The 20,857-nt window shown below is 40.4% G+C and overlaps 1 protein-coding gene across 3 annotated transcripts in view; it reads left to right on the forward strand.

Moving 5' to 3' along the window:
- GRM5 (glutamate metabotropic receptor 5) overlaps positions 1-20,857 on the forward strand; it is a 967,034-nt gene that overhangs the window by 747,302 nt on the left and 198,875 nt on the right. For all 3 annotated transcript variants that reach the window (XM_085623142.1, XM_085623143.1, XM_085623144.1), the window contains exon 6: positions 506-674. In XM_085623142.1, coding sequence (XP_085479268.1) covers positions 506-674 — 169 coding nt within the window. The remainder of the gene's footprint in view (positions 1-505; positions 675-20,857) is intronic.

The following is a 20,857-nucleotide window of genomic DNA, read 5'->3' on the forward strand; positions in this document are numbered from 1 at the left end:
CTCACCCAAACCGTCCATGTTGCCTTCCTAAAACCCCTGTGTTGCTTTCACTCTCTCCTCCCCTGTTGCTTTCAAGTCTCCTCCAGCCCTCACTCCTGTTGCTTTCGCATCCCCTCCTGAACTGCCATTTCTCTGAACCTCCCCCATGTTGCATCCACTCCCCCATTAAAGTAATCATATATTCAGCCCAACAATCCACAGAACCTCCAGGCAGAAATGTTATTGCATAGCAGCAGTAGACAGAGTGATGTAATGACCAGCACCCTCATTGGCGCCTCAAGGCCATTTCTCAAGGGAGAATAGGGTTTATATGACCATGTAATAAACTTTATAATGCTATATTAACTTATTATTGTTATTATTATTAATATTGTTATCATTAATATTATTATCATCATTAGGGCAATGTATATCCTTTGTCAACCAATATTCAATTTTTCTTGCAATGTATTAATGTAATCAGCTCAAACAACCCTGTTATTGTTATTCTATTTTCTATTATTAGGTATGAGATTATGAACTTCAAGAAAATGGGGAAAGATTACTACGACTACATTAATGTTGGAAGCTGGGATAATGGTGAACTGAAAATGGACGATGATGAAATATGGTCGGCCAAAAACACAGTTATTAGATCTGTTTGCAGTGATCCTTGTGCAAAAGGCCAGATTAAGGTAAATAAGGTTCATATACTATTTTTTTGCTCTATTTTTAGGCACAGCATAAAAAAACACTTTGATTGGCTTGCTGGAAATATTTTAATAAAGAAAAATAATAAATACAAATACTCCATATATAGAGCAGAACTTCAGATCAGCCACTTTCAGCCCTTTCTGTCTTGAGCTGGCATTCACATTTTGGATTAGCCCACAAAGCAGCCATTCATTGATAGGGGAGTCAAGCACATTGAATTGTGGCCATTTTATCTTTTTCCATCCGAGTCTGCAAGGAGCAAGTACCATTAAATGAAAAGGTTCACCATGGCAGTCCACCTTGTGAGATAGTTTATGGAGGCAGTGCCTGCTGCCATGCAGGGCTGGACTGTCTACCGGGCGTTTTGGCATGCTGCCGAACTGGGGACTGATGTCACTGCTGTGGGGGCTAATTTTGTTGATGGAGACCTGCGTGTGCTTCGAAAATAAACAAAGCAAAACAAATTTCGTTCAGCACACACAGGTCCCCATCAACGAAATCAGCCGCCAGCTCAGCAGCATGCCAAAACGCCAGGTAGCCAGTCCGGCCCTGCTGCCAGGCCAGTACTACTAATAATCTGTAAGCATCAAGACTATATCACTAAAATGCCATCAGTGGCACATGACTTGAATGCCAGACACCATCTCATGAAGTATTGGGAGAGACCTCAATTATAACGCATTGATGGTGAGACTCGTGTATTTGGGGGTTGATAGTGAGATCTCACTCAAATCAAGCTAAAAATCACAACTGGACTGAATGGCTAAGAACTGAACTCTAAATTGCAACTCAGTCAAGAGCTCTGATGTGCGATGAGTAACATTTGTGTGCTGTAGAGGCTTCAGGGAGCCAGACCACTGAAGGCGGAACTCTGCTGCAGGCTCCTCCCTATTCAGTTGATGAAGGAGCTTCTTTTGACCATTAGACTGCTTAGTTACTACATTTGTAAACCCTGACACTACATACGTGAAGTATAAGTGTTATTATATTTGATAATTAGTTTGATATTTTTATTTTTTCATTGATGTCACTTTGCATGTTGTTCTTGCTAAGAAATGTCATGCAACATCACTATCTGTGATGTCAACAAGTATGACAAATTAGTTCTCATTTATAAGAATTTTCAAAACTTAAGAGCTTTGTACTAGAGGTACAATGTACGGATGTAAAAGCCCTGATGGTGAGGGCAAAGATGGATGAGCGGTCTGATAATCAAAAAAATGGATCATGTGTAAACAGTGTTTTATAAAGGATAAGTTGAAAAAAGTTGTGAAATACTGTTCTTTTAATATACCTAATTCACAAAGGAAGAGTTCAAGCAAAACAGGCATTACATTAATGTATTCTTTATAGTCACTCATTTAGCATTATGATTACCCCATCATCCATGTCTCATCTACATATGTAGATGTCCTTGCAAGAGCAGATTCACTGGTCATTTGAAAATGAAAAAAATGTTTTGAAGTTTGTTTTACAGTACAGTGCAGGCTGTTAATTTTAGCTTGCATGCTCAACAATTTTTGAGGTCAAGGAAGTTTTAAAATGCATAGAGACAATCCACATTTCAGATCATGTGTGCATTACCCATACCATCAACCTCTCCCTATAGTCCACCTAAAGCTGCTCATGGAGAATGAACGAGATAGTTCTTACTAACCAGAAACCAGAGAACCATCTCCCGCTCTATCTCTCAATTCATTCAAACCAATAAAACACTAGATATGGAGATAGAGATAATCTGGGATGCGATGAAATCAACTATAAGGGGGAGATGCTCAGCAATATGGAGACCAAAAATCTCAACACAAGGTGGAAGTTTTTAGAAATCAGATAAAAAAAAGGAGCATGACAGAAAGCTAGCTCTAGACTCCAACACTACGACCAGGATAAAAATGAATATAACAAAAACCTAAGTGAAAGAGCTCATGTATGTTCCACTAAAACTAAGGCCAAAAATCTTCTTGAACAAATCAAGCCTGGTAAACTTCTAGCTTGAACACTTAAAGAATCTAAAAACTCATAATCCATCCTATTTCAGCAGTAAGCTTGTCAAGTATACCTGGACCCAATCAAGCTACCCCATCTAGCGGGCAAAGGTTTAGTTGATCTTAACATAGCAATTGATCCGGATGAAATTACAAAGGCTGTTAATTCCCTAAAACCCAAGAAAGCACCTGGGCCAGACAGATTCCTGGCCTCTTTTTATCAATGCTACCAACACATTTTATTAGCTCATTTGACTGACCATTTTAATAAATTTGAATCGTCAGGTAAAATCTCAGGGACAGTTTCTGAAGCCCACATAGTAGTGATACTGAAAGAGGATAAAGATCTGCTGGAGATGAACAACTCAACCCCCACTATAAAATGTACACTAATTCTACTCTCTCATACATCCATCCCAGACCGGTTTTGTAAAGAGAAGTTTGACTACAGGCAATATTCAAACCTTTTGTCATGTAATAGAAAAGGCTAAACTGATCCCTTCAAGGCCATGGCCCTGAATGTGGAGAAAGCTTTTGACAAAGTCTCATGGACCTTCTGCAGGGCTGTCTTGGAAAAAAGTAAAATTAGGAGGCAGTTTCATATGTATGGCCCTAGTGGTTAACTATAATCCTTCGGCTCATATCAAACTTAATGGCCACTTAGTGAATACATTTCTCTTAGCTCACGGAACAAGACAAAGATCTCCTCTACCCCCTTCCCCCTTGTTATTTCTCCTTTTAATAGAACTACTTCGCCATTCCATCAGAGAAAGCACTACTATAAATGGTATCCCCTTTACCAGTGGACCTCAAAAGCTGGCGGCCTATGTTGACAATGCTTTGATCTTCTTGGCTGAGGAAGAGTCAGCAATTCCCGAAGCTGTTGCCATCATTTCCAAATAGGCTTCAGTGTCAGGCTACTCCTTAAATAAGGAAAACACCAAAATATTTCCCTTAAACGTGCTATGTCTCCAAAATATAGCTACACTAGCACATTGGCTAGGATAAAAAACACTAAGTGACATTTGGTCACATAACTTTATTACATGGTAGGGACATATAGAAACAGTTGAGATGATGATAGCCCCTGAATTAACTTTTTCTTGAGTATGTTCCCAGTGGTAAACAGACATAATATCTAGTTGCAAATATCGACTAACACTAATATTGAGTCCAAAATATCAGTATACAAAAATATCTACAGTCAGAATATCGTTGTCAAGAATATCGAGTTGAAGGTAAGTAATATTGTTTTGCCAAATATCTAAGTAATTAATATAGTTTGCAAAAATATTGTTGTTAAAAATATTGTTGTTTTATAGAGTGTTATGTATTTTAGTGTGTATTTTTAATGTATGTGTCCTATATTTTTTTGTGAAAGTATTGCATTTGTTTTTGGATATATGTGTTACATTTTTAGAAGTTACTAATTTTAAAAAAAATAAATTTTGCTTTTTGTTCCATAGCGGGTTGTGGGTTTTATAGGGGATTAGGGTGGGAAGTAAATAAATTATAAGAAATGTAATAATAATTTTTAGAAGTTACTAATTTTTTTTAATTAAATTTTGTGTTTTTGTTCCGTAGCGGGCTGTGGGTTTATAGGGGAATAGGGTGGGAAGTAATCTAATTATAATTAATTAATTAATATGTTATGGTTACTTAAATAAATATTTAAGATTTTATATTGTTAACTGTGGTAATTAAGTTGTTACTAATTGGTTGTTAATTATTAATAATTAATTGGTATATACGTTAATTGTTTAATTTTTTAGGAGCAAGCTGTGGGTTTATAGGGGAGTAGGGTGGGAAGTATTTTAATAATAATTATATTTTTTTGTATTTAATTTTTATGTATTTAAAATTTCATATTGTTCATTATGGTTAATAATAATAATGTATTATTTATTTATTAATTGGTTAGTAATAATTAATTATTGATTATGTCATTTGTGTTATTTTTTTAAGAGCAGGTTGTGGGTTGATAGGGGAGTAGGGAGAAAGTTAATTTAATTTTAATATATGTATTTTATCAAATGTATTTTCTGTTGTTTTTAGTGTTATTTGTGTGAATTAATTTTGTTTTTAAATTGTTTAATTATGATTAATGAATTAATACATTGTTAATTAATTATGTTAATTGTGTTATGTTTTACAACATTGGTGTTATTATAGGGGAATACGGTGGCAGGTAAGTTATTTAGAATTAATTAATTGTTTGTTAATTAATGTTAATTATTTTGCTGGAGTGGGAATAGTAAATTATTCCCCTCCGCTATCCAACACTTTTCCTACTGTTGCACCCACTGGAGTGGGAATAGTAAATTCTACCCCTACACTTTCCCTACTGTTGTACTTGTTGGAGTGGGAATAGTAACCTTATACCCACCACTATCCAACACTTTCCCTACTGTTGCACTCTCTGGAGTGGGAAAAGTAATTGTGGCCTCTTTGCTATCCAACACTTTCCCTACTGTTGCAATACCTGGAGTGGGAATTGTAAATTATTCCACCCCGCTATCCAACACTTTCCCTACTGTTGCACTTGCTGGAGTGGGAATAGTAATTTTATCCCCTCTGCTATCCAACACTTTCCCTATTGTTGCATTTGCTGGAGTGGGAATAATAACTTAATCTCCTCCGCTATCCAACACTTTCCCTACTGTTGAACTCGCTGGAGTGGGAATATCAATTTTATCCCCTCTGCTATCCAAAACTTTCCCTACTGTTGCACTCGCTGGAGTGGGAATAGGAATTGTTATCCCTCCGCTATCCAACACTTTCCCTACTGTTGCACTTCCTGGAGTGGGAATAGTAAATTATTCCCCTCCGCTATCCAACACTTTCCCTACTGTTGAACTCCCTGGAGTGGGAATAGTAATTTTTACCCCTACGCTATCCACCACTTTCCTTACCGTTGCACTCCCTGGAGTGGAAATAGTAAATTATTCCCCTCCGCTATCCAACGCTTTTCCTACTGTTGCACTCCCTGGATTGGGAATAGTAAATTTTAGCCCTACTCTATCCAACACTTTACCTATTGAACTCTCTGGAGTGGGAATAGTAAATTTTACCCCTAAGCTATCCAACACTTTCCTTACTGTTGCACTTCCTGGAGTGGGAATAGTAATTGTATCCCCTCCACTATCCAACATTTTCACTACTGTTGCAGTTAATGAAGTGTCAAATGAAATTGTAAAAAAAATATAAATATTTTGATATTTTAATTTATTATATATATATTTCAATTTGGTATTATATATGTATTTATAATTTTTAATATGTTTTTAATATTTTATAATGTATTAAAATCATTATTTATTAGTTATATTAAGTTAATATATATATATTATATTGTATATATATGTAGGTTTAATGTATTTTTACATTATATTTATTACTTATCCTTTTAAAGATTTTCTAATAATTCTAACTATCTTTTTTTTAAATATATGTATTATTTGGATTATTTCACACTACTTTTTAAACATTTTTAAAAAACGATATTTTAAACGATATTTTTTTATCTATGTTTTTGTACTTACCATTATGAGGATAGGACTTCGATATTTTGGACAACGATATTTTTGTCCCAATATTTTTAGTGCTCGACATTTTTGCTGTCGATATTCTGTCAGTGATCCGTTCCCAGTGAATATCTCTGACTCTTTTTACAAATCTTCTAATAAACTGATTGTTGCATTATTATCTCCTAGGTAGCTTGTAGAATTGTGGGGATGTAACATGGAATGTTGGGAGATGAGTGGGGGAATGTTTCAGAATTGGCAGTTGCTGCTGCACAAGGGAGTTGAATGACATACCAATGTACTGGAGCAAAAACGTGCATGTTACTCACCTAACTGGATGTCTTTTATTGGATACTAATATCCTCTTTTATTTGGAAAGATAAGAGAGCAAGAATTTCACTACAGAAACTCCAAACAAATAGATTTAAGGGTGGCCTGAGCCTCACGAAATTCAAAATTTACCAAAGTGCTTTCCTGACCTGCTACATGGTGGCTAAACTCGAACTTCCCCGCCCGACCTGCCTGGGTAGCCAGTGAGGCTGACCTAGTTAGCCCCCTCTTTCTAATCAGCGCTCTTACAATTAAACAACTCAAGGTTTCCCACTCCTTTCAGATTATTAAGGACTCAATACTAGCGATAAAAACGTCTTGATAAATGGTTCACCCACAAAATAGGAGGGTCAGAATTTACCTCACTTTGGTTAAACAGTGCCATCAACGTGGACCCCACCCTGACCTTCTGGAAAGACTGGACTGGTCTTAGCATACTTTATTTTAAAGATCTTGACACATCCAGTAATTTTCTCTCCTTTGCTATTCTTTCTGAAGATTCAACCTTCAACCGTATGATTTCTACAATTTTAAGAAAGTCAAAATTGCCCTGCGTGTGTACAATCATTCCCAGTCTGCGGACTGCCTACGCTTTCGAGAAACTCTCAACCAAATCTCATACAGCTTCCTAGATATTACAATTATACAAAAACACTCAAAACCATAGAATGCCTATTTTCAACCGGCATGGGAAGGCTCTTGCTCTAGATGCAATATGGAAACCATCCCTCCCTCCTCCGGGGGAAATAAAATGGGTCCCCTGCGTCACAAAATATCTCCCCTAATCCTTCAGTGCAAATATTGGACTGCCACAGATCTTTCTGGTCCCCTGCATGACTGTATGAACATGGGCTATCCGAATCAGAGGCCTGTTGGCATTGTGGTTCCCCTTCTGGTGAGCTTGAGCATCTTCTCTTTTACTGCAAACATGTAAGACCTTTACGGAGGGAGATAGAGGAGACCATCAATGATATTTTTAATATCAGTTTTACTCTAAACCATTTGATTGTTTCCTTAGGAATTCTGGCTTGCTCAAATGCCCCACTCTTAGACTCTATAAACACATAGGACCATTTCCTGATAGATATCATGTGTCCTATTGGCGTAAAAACAATCCTGGCAAACTGGAAAAACTACAACCACATCCCTCATCATACTTGGTGGACTTGGGTATGTTTTACAAGAAGTGTGGACAACATCTCACACAACTGCAACTGCAACACCAAAATCTTCTAGTTTGTTATGGTAAAAAACTGGATCTTTATTTGGAAGAAATCAAGCCTCCTTGAACAGCGCCCATAAACAGCATAGAAGACTTGTATTTTCTTATAGTGCATACTATTAACAAACTTTACCTTCTCCCTTCTTTATTTCCACTCTCCTCCTTCCTCTTTATACTTTTTATTCTCTGTGACGCAATCTCTATATTCTGTTATCCTTTGCTTATACCTTGTTCTAGATCTGTGCAATTGCGAATGCTTTTATCATGTGCTAAGGGTGTCTTTATCTGACAACGTTTTTGCCGTGCCATGATTAAACATATGATGCTGTGCTATTATTTTCGTATTGTTATATGCTGGATCCCTCCACTAAAAATTTGTTGTGATTAAAAAAAAGGAAATGTTAACATGAGTTAAGCTTTTGTTTTGAAAGTAATATCTGGCCTGTTGCTAATTGCATTTAGGGGGCAAGTGTTCTTATGGGCTCCTGGCCCAACCAGGACCACTGTGTCTATGGTCTTGTATTCATTCTGTGTGACTCAGTGCAACAATCAATAATATTTCATAAGGAATTACCTCAGGTACTGACAGAAGATAACTTTCAGATGACAAAATATTCCTGATAGATTTATAAAGTGTACCTTATTCACCACCCACTAAAAGCAGGTGTTTATTACTTACTAAACCCTGATATAGGAAGCTCAAACTTGTACCATCACACAATGCTGCATTCAGGTACATTTATTTGTGCTACTTCAAATACCGATTCTACTGCATTATACCATGCAGCAACAAAGAGTTAGAGCACAGTATCACAAAAGGAGAAGGCCAGGGGTCATATCAAATACCAGTATTTGTAAAACGCACAGCTACCTCTGAAGTGGTGTCGTGGGCCCTCGGGAAGATTAAGCGACCTTTTGCCCAGAGTCACATGGTGCTAGGCTAACCTGCCGACTGTGCCGGGGATCGAACCATGAACCCCAAAGTCCAGAGTCAGGCACACTGGCCGCTGCGCCACACCTCTTCCAATACCAATCCTTTCCATATTACTGGCAGCCAGGTTCTCAGCATACAACAACCAGACAGACTAGCAGACCAACAATTCCATAATACCATTTATCCTGCAGTGTGCAGTGAGCACCCAAGGGTCAAGGGAGACAGTCTTTAGATATTTTCCTTTTGGTACAGGAATGTGAAGGTGTTGCAAAATAAGGAATTCATTCATCCAAAACCACCAAAAGTGATTTCCAAAGGGTATAGCATCACAACGAATGTCACAAATAAACCTCTGGAAATATCTATCAGTGTGTAGTGAGAGAAAAAATGACCACATCATACCAAAAGAACACAAGTATTCTTAAAGAAATATTGTGGGAAGTGCACGTCTCAGAATATGTGCTAATATGTAGAAATCAACAACCACATAAAAGCCACTGATCAATATAAATACAATAAGCATATTGAAATAACTCTCATCTAACTTGGCAGTTCGGGATTGACTGGTCCCATTGGAGGAGGGTCAAGACTGATTTGCATATGGGTGGGTCTAAGAAAAAGTAGCATAGTGGGTAAAACGTGAGGGAAATAGCATTTAGATCGCATGCCATTACAACGCGCCATTACAATGACCACTTAATTACAACGTGAACCATTACATCGCAAGTTGTTACAATGACATGCTGTAGGGGGCAGAAGGTATTGGATTTACAATCCAACATCTTCCCTGCTGTTGAACAAACTGGAGTAGGAATAGTAAATTATACTATTCCTAAGTCCAGCGGGCCCCCTACAGCAAGTCGTTGTAACGACTTGCGATGTAATGGTTCGCGTTTTAACAATGCGGTTATTGTAACGACCACGTTATAATGGCATGCGTTGTAAAGAGATATATTCAAAATGTGATGGGTGATGCCGGAGGTGACTTCTGTTCCCAGTGTGTCACTAGAATTAGCCTACGCCTCACTGAAGGGCCCCAGACGGGATGAAACTAGTCTTGGGTTGCTTGTGTTGTGGTTCAGGGAGGACCTGGACTGGCAGTTCGGGCTAAACTGTTCGCATTGGAGCAGGGTCAAGATTGATTTTCATGTCACTGAATCCAGCTTGAGGTGGCATTGTGGGTAAAAGAACATTAGGTTGACAAATAGCAAGCATTTTTTGTGTTTAATGTTTTATAAGCAATCTTGAGGGTGAAATGCCGGCCTCATATTTTTTCAGTGCAAATACTCTTTGCAAAATAGAAAATAGCTTTACACATGCACTTAATACATGGTCCATAGGGAAAAAATGTCATCCATACGCTGCAAACAGTAATCCTTCCAAGAAAAAGAAAAGCCCAAAAATAAAATGAATTCTTCAAAACTGTACCCTTGTTACCAACAGGCCCATATTTCCTCAAATTTATGAACACAGTTGTTTCAGAGGGCAAAGGTGTATTCAATATGTCATATCCTCATCTAGAAAACCCAGCCTGACTGCAAAGGAGCCTTAATATACATTTACTTAATTAATTCATTTCACTTTTTTATATAGCGTGGCTCACCTACCGCTGGGTTTTAGACCTAGAGCAAAAATGTGCTGTATCTCCTAAGATATGGCCCAGTTCTGCTCACTCATAGCACTGGTGCAGTTCTAGCTGCCTATCCCCAGTGCAGGCATCCTTGCATCAAGACACACGGGTACCTGCATCCCGGTCAAAATTGTTTTTGTGTAGGAGGGCATAGCTTCTTGCACAAAAGCTATTCATAGTGCTGTTTTCCTCTTTGCATGTGTGCTACATATTGCAGCACACATACAAAGAGGAAGTGACAAGGATTAATACAAGATATTTTTTCTCGTTACGCCAGCCTTGAGTAGGCGCACCGTTTTGGAAAAAACCCTTGTTTACTGATCATAGTAAATGTAGGTTTGCATCAAAATACATGGAACACCTGTGCTACATTTCTCTCCTAAATAAGGTAACGCAGGGAAGTGTTACGTACGGTTGGGATAAAATTCAACGCAAATATTGATTTGTGCGGCTTGGTAAACACCAACATGGATTTTGAGTCAGGACTTTGCCACAAAAGGGACACAACCTCGATCCAAAATCTCCGTACATCTGGGCCTTGGTATTTAATATAACCGTCTTATATAGTAAATTTGCCTCTGGCAGAGATGTGAGATTGGAGCGGCAGGGTCTTGTCCATTCGAAAGACGTAAGCACTGTACCTGCTAAGTCTTCCCATTTGTTGAGAGATGTAAGCGTGCTGTTATTATATAATCTTCCCGAAAATGTTTGGCACCATAATGTCTAGTTGAGAAATATTGTCCCCAAACTAGATGCATAATGTAATAGAGATTTGTGAGCACAGTGAATAATTCTGAACAATGTACTTGGGCCACAAGTAGAAAAGTCACTAAGGGGCATATTTATGAAGATTGTGGCGCAGGGCAGCAAGGTGACTTGGTGTGCTGTCCTGCGCCCAAGGGAAAGGGCAGGAATTTGCTGTATGTATCCAATACGGCGCATTTCTGTCCTCTTCCCTTGCACCGTTTTTGAAGCGTAGTGCCAACGCAGGCACCCTTGCACCATGGTGTAATTGTGCATATGTTGTATTCCAGATTGTTTTGTGCAGGAAGGAGCACCCTCTTCCTACGTGTCCTGCAGAATGCAGCAAACATAGAAATAGGAAAAACACGGAGAAATAAAGATATTTCTCCTCGTTACGCCTCCCCTGGGAAGATGTATGATTGTGGTTCATTGCCAGCTTTACAAGTCCTTGTAAATCTGAGAATGCATCAAAAATCCATGGGAGTTGCGTGAGAACATCCACCACAACGCCCTTGGAACGCCTACACAGGGCAGAATAAGGCAACGCAGCAATTTGCGCTGCGTTGCCTTACTCCAGATCTATGAAGCCACTCAGAGCCCCGCAAAGTGGCTTTGCATGGCTTCATAATAAATCTGTAGTAGAGCTTTGCGTCATGCATGTACCACGTTACGTGGTGCAAGCATGGCGTAAACCTCTCATAGATATGCCCCTAATTTTCGAAATACTGTTTTGCTTCAATTTTAAAATAACCTGTAGTTATAGAAAAATTAATATAGAAATAACAAAAAAGCATTTTTGAGTTTTTGCTAAACCTCTCCAAATCAAAAAAAGGTGTGAGGTTGGCAGCATTCTTATGAAACTTTAGCGATGAGACATACTGTCATACCATACCATACCATACGTTTAACTAAGGAGTTGTCAAAATGATGATACCTTGGCTGCTAACAACATGATTATATGAGTGACGAGGAACAAATATAGTAGAGGTGAAGATTATGCAGGGGAAACCCACACTAACTCAAAAAGATTGACAAATGCTGAATTAGCAAATATTGATCATGGCCTCGAATATATATATATATGTAGCTTTGGGTTCTACAGAAAAGGGAATGTTGAAAGAAAGTCATGGCCATATGTAAAACATTACACCCATGGTACAACGCCAAGTTTATCCTGCCTCTTTTATTCCCCCTGTTTATCAAAACTATTGCAGTTTATATTTGTAGCTCTAACCTCAGGGGTCACACAATCCTTGGCATTTAATTCGATGCATTTAATTCGATGTCAATAAATTAATCATGTTCCTTTTTTCTGAGTACTGGAATATACTAACCACCTTTGATTTTATGCAAAACTTTACACATCTACGAGGTTCTAAGGTTAGTTCTAACAAAACGAAGCCCTGTTTAATGAAACTGTGGACGGTCTACCCTTCATCCACTGTAATTACCTGTACCTCTGCACCCACAAAAAACTGCCTCACAGCAGTACTCTACAACATGGATGTCGATTCACCAAATGCCAGGGGTGTTGGAAGTGTAATCACATGCCCTTTCACCCCCAACGACATCACAGGAACTGACATCATATTACCCTTGACTCACAGACACAGCAGAACCTAATTTCACAGGACTGATGACATCAAGGAAGTGACATTGCTGGTGTTATGAACAGGTCAATAAGTCCTAGGTCAATAAAAAGACAGCAGTTATGGAAGCAGATTATTGTCTGCTTTAGTCACTCGTCTATATTTTAACCAGAGTGCCGCCAAAATATGCCAGGGGTCACAAACACCTACCAAGGTAATACCGTCATATGCATCTGTAGCCTAAAATGCCCGTGCACACCTATTGTATGCTTGTGCACCGATCAACATTGCTTCCTCCCATATCATCATTTTCCTACAGTACATGGAACTCATAACACACATATTCTAGTTTATTTTAATGTGATTCTGCTGTTTTATGGATTTGATAAGATTAAAATACTGTATGCAATGTATTATTTAATAAAGAACATAAATGATATTATTGAGACCTTTTAAAGAAGGTTCTAAAGGCTATTTCAGGCCCAATGTAATTAAGAAAGCTAATGATGCATGTAGGAGAATCTGGTAATGCACACACCCACATTCTGGGATTACCATCACTATTATATTCAAAATCTTGACTGGACTGAACACCACTGGGTCCCCCCCGCACTGCATGCTTTTCAGATGCTAATATTTGATTAGGATTGAACCTATGACATTCCTCAAAGCCATGGCACTCTGCATCCCAAGCATTTATTAATGTTTGTTCCGATGATGATCCTGCTATTTGTAAAGAAACGAAATATTGTCGACATTGCACAAAGATCCTACTCTGTATTTAAAAGAAATGACATTTGCTGGGCTGTATAGCTGGTTCTGGATTGTGACACAAAAATTACACTTTTAAGTCTCGTTTATGAATTGAAAATGCTTTTATAATTTTGGATACATTATTTTAATATAAAAAACTTTTATTGTGACTATAGTCTAATTCTTTACAACATAGGGACCCCTGTTTCCACAGAGAGATGCCATTTTTAAAGGCACACTGCGTGTGTTCTTCATTGATATGTCTTCCTAGAAATATCAACATACGGAAACCGTGAGCTGGGGTACCACTTAACTCCCTTTAGTATTCCCCCATATTAACCCCAAAGAACCCAAACCCATTCCACCAATCAGTACAGAACACATGGATGAGACTTTTGGAAAGAAAAAAATACAATGAACAGGCATCAGGAAAGGCATTTGGTTACTATTGGTACCACTGTTTACATTTCATATGTTTCTCCCTCTGGCTGTTCCCTTTAGGTTCAATGCCTAATCGATATGAGAAGTCAGCTGGACTCCTGCTGGCATGCTACTACTATATACCTAATTAGCTGAATCATATCTGAAACTTTATGCCTTGGTTATGGAAATCCAGTGTGCAGCTATAGGAATACCAGCATAGAAGGCACATAGAGTTGCATAGACTTGTGGGTAGAGCACACTGGCTACTTGCACAAAAGTAAAGGGTTGAATGTTGCATTAATCTCAGTGTTAGAAATGGGGGTCTCTAGTTGGCAGAGGTAGGTGCCTTTGTCCAAATAGGGACCCTTGCTTCTAGTCAGGGTAAGGGGGATACACATTTTAAATAAACCCTGCTAACCCCCTTGGTAGCTTGGCACGAGCAGACAGGCTTATCCCAAAGACAATGTGTAAAGTATTTGTACCATCACTCACAGTAACACAGTGAAAACAACACAAATGGACAACACACCAGTTTAGGAAAATAAAATATCTTTATCTAAACTAAACAAGACCAAAACGATAAAAATCCAACATACACAGTTAAAAATATGACTTTGAAAAGGTTTCAAGAACTTGTACCATAGAAAACTATGGATGCGTGAGTTTTCACCTAAGTACCTGTAGATGCATCAAAGTTCCAAAAGCCAAACAGATGAAAAGTCGGAAAACAAAGAGATGCGATGCAACAGTTCTGCGACAGGCAGAGGACGAGTTGCATTGAATCCGGTCTGTATGGGGAGTGATGCATCGATCCTTCGCGACGATTCCGGTTTGCAGGTGATGTGTCGGGAAAGCGTGCCACACAGGTACAATGCATGGAAATCCGGGATGCGTTGGCAATTGATGCAGCGGCGTCGAGTGGTGCTGCGTCAGTCCTCTTCAACCATGATCCCTCAATGCATCGATTCGTGCAGCGGTAACCGGCGCTGCGACGGTTTTTGCAGCAGCATGGCGATGTGTGGAAATTCTTCATGCGCCATGGAGATTTGTCGAAAAAACAGCCGCAAGAAGAGCGATGCGTTGATTTCTATAGTTCTTTAAGTTTCTTCTTGCTTCCAGCTCCCAAACAGCAGCAACAGCCTCCAGAGGCCCAAAACTTGCACAGGCACCTCTTGGCAGGTCAGAACGCACATCAGCAGAGTTCAGTGGAGCTGGGGTGAAGTCTTTGTGTCCCTGAGACTTCAGAACAGTAGGCCAGCTCACTTCAGGCCCTTGGAGATCTCTTTTAAGCAGGGGACACAGCACACGGCAAAGTCCTTCTCCTTTTCTTGGTGGCAGAAACAGAAACTGCAGGCCAACCCCAGACACACAGCAAAGGTAGTACTTCTCCTCAGTCTCTCCAGCTCTTCTCCTTGGCAAAGGTTCCTCTTGAATTCCAGGAATGATTTAAAGTCTGAGGTTTTGGGTCTGATACTTATACCCAAAAATGTCTTTGTTCTCCTTGTGCAAGGGGCTCTGAGCCCAGTTCAAACCAGTGCTGGGGGGCACTCTGCAAGTGCACAACAACATCAATTGTCAGTGTGAGCCTTGGCTCCAGACACATCACATGTGGGCGGAGCCAGCATTGTGAAAGGCAGGCACAGCCCTATTCAGGTACAGGTGCTACTCCTCCCACCACTCCAAATGCAGATCACGCCTATTCAGCATAGGCTCATCCAGACTCCTGGAGCCACGGCACCCCTCCTGTCACTCCAAAGCCAGACAGTCAATCTACAAACAGGCAGAGGCGAACAGGACGGTTGAACAAGAAAATAGCCACCTTCTAAAAGTGGCATTTTCAAAAATACAAGTTAAAAATCATCTTCACTAAAAGATGAGTTAATAAAGCCTGAGTTCAGGGATACCAAACTCCAATTTTCTATCTCATCCCTACGGGAAGATATTCTTGTAAAATGGTACAAAGCATTCTGTCCTATGGGGCAATATAGCCTTTCAATACTGCAAAAACTAAATTGGCAGTATTTCACTATCAGAACATATTACACACACCAGTACATTCCTACCTTTCACATACACTGCACTCTGCCCAGGGGGTACATTGGGCCTACAATAGGGGTGCCCTATATGTAAGAAAAGGGAAGATTAGGGCCTGGCAAGTGGGTGCACTTGCCAAGTCGACATGGCAGTTAACAAACTGCGCACAGGCACCGCTGTGGTAGGCCTGAGACTTCTTTTCAGGGTTACTCATGTGGGTGGTACAATCAGCGCTGCAGACACCCACTAGTACCATTTGATTTAGCAGCCCTGGCACACTCAGTGCACTTTACTAGGGACCTACTAGTAAATCAAATATGACAATCAGGGAGAACCAATCACAATAACAATTTACACAGAGAGCATATGCACTTCAGCACTGATCAACAGTGGTAAAGTCCCCAGAGCCCTATAGCCAACAAACATAGGTCAGGAAAACATAGGAGAAATAAGCTACATTTTTGGGGATAACCCTGCAAAAAGGGACATTTCCAACATTCAGCCACTGGTAAATATTTGTGGCCCTATCACATTCCATCATTTGTCCCTGCCGTGCCACTCAGACAGGACCCAGCCATATACAAATCAACCTTTGTCCTGCTCCAACAGGAACAGTCCAGCACAAACTCCAATAACGGCCCCCCTCTGAACCAGGATACTAGCAAGCCCAGGTCAGTTCTGGCTTTTTTGGGCCAGGCAGCTTGGCTCCAGCGAGAAATTGAGAATGAGACCCACATCTGGGCATACCTGTTGCATATAGGGCGTTACAGTGAGGAATGCACAAAAGGGATGGGTGGAATGCTTGGATTAATCTCAGCAACTGGCAATCACACAACATTCAGCCTCATTGGAGAGAGCAAAGGTGAACAGTCTTCTTCTACGTCAGGTCACAAAACAACCATTTAAGGCATGGTGATTGATACCTACCATGCACAGTGTGCAACAGTACCCACAATGATTTATCCTTTTAGCAAGACCATGGACCAGTTTGGTCTACCATAGTACCAACACCAAAGTACAAACAGAATTTCCTGTAGGTTTGCTGACTTTTTTTTATTTTCATGCTTTTTTTCAGGTAAGAGAAGTGAGGCACTGTTTGCTTGCCCAAGATCACACAATTGTGTTGAGGGAGCATGCACTGATGAAACCGTTCTGCTTATTGTTCCACGGTAAACAGTTTACTTAACCCAAGACCGCATCTTCTCTTGGAACACTTGGAACCATTCCAGTCACCAGGAACTCACTAGAAAAATTCTGTGTAAAATCGAATGTAAGAAACTGGCTCTATATATACTGCACCAAAGTGAGGTACAGGGTGTATAGAGTCCAAGAGTCCCCAAAGGTAGGCAGAGGTTAAAGTTAGATAGAACCTTACTCTCGATAGTGGAAGCTTGGTCGAGCAGTAAGGCAGTATCAGAGGACAGTGTTAAGCATTTGATGTACACACTCAGTCAGCAAATGAAGTCACACACTCAAGAACTGAACTCTAGGCCAATTGTTGTTGTATAAAAATATATACTGTTGTTTTATTTGTCTAGAACTCACTCTCCCGATTGGATAGCCGCTGCTGAATCGCTTAAGCTTGCACTTTGCAGGACACAGTCACTTCATCACTTAGTCTTCTTCCTCACCCCTTTCCTGACCCCTCCTTCTTTCCCGTCCCCTAAAGGAGGCTCGGCTCAAGTCATTTTGCTCTATATTGTGATTCTCTGTGTCTTCCTTTCCTGCATTATCGTTCAGTGCGCCAAGACTTCCAATTGCTCCTTGAAACATTATGCTTATGACTGCCAAACTATGTGTTTTTTACCCATGCTCTGAAGCGCTCCGATACCTTCGGGTCTGGCCAGCGCTATATAAAACTTTGCAATAAAATGAATAAATCATATTTGCTCTTAGAAATCATAAAAAGATTAACGAGCAGTCATCTTCTAGCAGTGCCCAGAAGGACTTTAGTCCCTGTCCTGTATAGCCAAAGGTTTGGTATGCCTCATTTTTGCATCAAAGTCACAAAGTGAAATAAATCTCATTTAGTTTCAACATTTAAAAAAAATATTCTTTATTACTGGAAATAACCGAAATGAAGTCCAGCCTGGAGGTAAAGTGAATTAACAAGAATTATACAAATGTGTTCAGTGAGGAACCTTTTTTAGAGCAACCTCAGTTCTACTAGTTATACTATCTACAGCTGCACCATTACTTAATGGCATCCCTGCCATAAACATTACTTATAGTGCTTAGAATCATAAATGAGGCACTATATGAAAACACATGATTACAAACACGTAATAAGGGTACCAGCCTTATGTTAATTGCCTTCCCTACATGGATGGACTGATCCCAAGTCTGACATAGCCAAAACCCCAATACTTCTGTCCCTTGCAATGTGACCATATTATCATCATTGCCAGACTGAGGTAGTTTTCCTTTAGCTTTAAAGCATTATTATGCACACACATTGCATCATAAGAGCACAAAAGCTCTTTCAAGCACTGAGAAGCAATTGTCAGCTAAAGCTGTTCTCAGCAGGCCATGGCGTTCATCTACGATGCCCTTAAACTCCAAATGAACCCCATCCGCTCTCAAAAGGGGTCTTCACATCCCTAGTATGCTTTCTTGCAAATTGTAATGTCTGTGGTTGTTAGACCTCTCAGCCTTAGGGTGGCCTTCCCCCAAACCGTTTGCCTTCCTCCTCCACTTTTAGCTGATTTTGTTTTTGCTGGCACTGGGACTCTGCACACTTGATGACTTCTAACCAGTGCTAAAGTGCATGTGTTTCCTCCTTAAAATATGGTAACATTGGGTATTTTTACTTGTAGTCCCTAGAAAATTTGCACCACTTGTGCCTAGGGCCACTAAATTAAATGCCACCCACTTGAGTAGCTCTTTAAACATGTTTCTGCCCTGCCATTGCACCTGTATGTGCAGTTTGAAACTGCCATTTTGAGTTGGCAAAATAAACCTTTTGCCAGGCCCAAACGTTCCTTTTTAGTACATATAAGTCACCTGGAGTGTAGGCCCTAAAGTGCCATCAGGACAGAGTGCAATGTATTTAAAAAGTGTGATATGTAATTTTAAATCTTACATGACCGGGTAGTGAAAAACTCTTAATTTGTTTTTCACTACTGTAAGGCCTACCTCTCCCATAGGCTAAAATTGGAGCTACCTTATTACATTTAATAAGCTCTAATTTCCAAATGGGAGCAGGTAACTAGTTTGTACCTTTAGAATTGTAATGTAAAATCCTAACTCATGGAGAAGTCGGATATTAAATTACAATTCTGAAAATGCCACTTTTAGAAAGTTGGCGTTTTTCTGCCTTAGCCATTTAGTGCTTGTAGCCTGCCCCTGTTTTATATGACTGGCTGTAGTTAACAGTTGGGATTTGTGTATTCATCCTAGACAGCCACACATAATAGGGAGCATAGGTGTGCCTGGATGGGCTATCACTGGCAAGAAAGGGGGAGAAGCTGGGTACAGTCCCACTTACATCTGAATAGGCTGTGTCCTTTCTCCACACAAAGGGCTGCACACCTCCTGTAGTTAGTCTGGAGCCAGGACAGGGAAGGCAGGATGCCTGTGGACTTCAAAGAAGAACCTTAAGAAGCTGCTACCCCACTTGATAGGCCCAACTGGGTTTAAATACTGGACCTCAGACATCAACTCTTCAGTACATTTCTGGGTCTGTGGATACTCTGCCAGGAAAAAGGACTGCTTTGCTGCTGAAAAGACTGCTACTCTGCTGGACTGCTGCCCTGCTGGACTGCGGTTTTGATGCCCTGCTGTCCTCTTGCCTGGGAGAGGAACACTGGACCTGCAACTTAATCTACTACCAAAGGGACTCCAATGTCTAGTCTACTGGCCTCCTAATCTTAGCCTCAGGAACATAAAAGGCTCCCCAACATCCTGCGCCAGTGAGTTTCTGACCCCAAAGTGGTGCACCTCAAGTCCTGGACCCTTGTGCAGCCTCAGGGAGCTCTATTGAAGTATTTGGGCTTTTCATGGCTGCAAAAGTGCCCATTCTCACAGACCTCACCGCCTGCATAGTGATTCAACATGAAGCTCTGGCAGCCACCGCTGCCTGCTACAGCATTGACCGTTTGCTGGGACCACCAACGTGAAGGTCCAGCAACACCCATCTGTGATCCCTGGGCTGCTCTTCTCACTACTCCGGCAGCCATTTGTGATGCTCTCCCTTCTCCTCGTGGCTCCATCCACTGCGAGCAAGACTCATGGCGCTGATTTGAGAAGATAAACAGCAGGACTACACTGGTGACTGTAGCCGACCGGGGCTCCATTGTAGTCGTCCTGAACATGTGACTTTGATCCGGTCCAAAGCGACCAGATACCCATAGTTAGCACCTTGTGCTTTTTGCTGCTATTTTCACTAAAATCTTTAGAAAATTATAGCTCTGGTTCTACTAGTTGGGTTAATTTGAGGGCTGCTTGTGACTTCACCCTGAGTAGAATTTTGGTTGCTGCTTGAGAAGGGTTTCACCCTGCCTCAACCAGTAGCCCAAATTCTTACAGCGGTGCACATGGGAAAGGAGGCTCCAGTGAACACATTACAAAGTGGGAGGATCTCATCACTGTATTCAGTGTTCTCCTGTTGAAGCTGACAGACATGTGCTTCAGTTTTCTTAACTGAGCTACAGATAATGACCAAGCTCAGGAGAGCTTGTTTAATTTGAAGTCCTCGCACTTCTTTTGTGATCTCTGAAGCCACGGGTCCCAATAGACAAGCCAGGGTTCACCACTGGGACTCCTGGCAACCCGTAAATGAAGCCCATGCTCTACAGAAGCAACAACCAAATCTGAGTATGCCTTTTCTGTCTTAAGTCAATTTGTACCTTAGGATGCTGCTGGCCTCATATGTCTGTCATTATCATAACCTATCCATACACAGACTGCCCAGCACAGCACCTGCCCAGCCCTTCACTTGTCCATCAAGTATTTTCTCTGTCTAGCATGTCCTTTCCTACGTCACACCTTTCCTACT

Source organism: Triturus cristatus, chromosome 8 (genome assembly GCF_964204655.1).
Source record: "Triturus cristatus chromosome 8, aTriCri1.1, whole genome shotgun sequence".
NCBI lineage: Eukaryota > Metazoa > Chordata > Amphibia > Caudata > Salamandridae > Triturus > Triturus cristatus.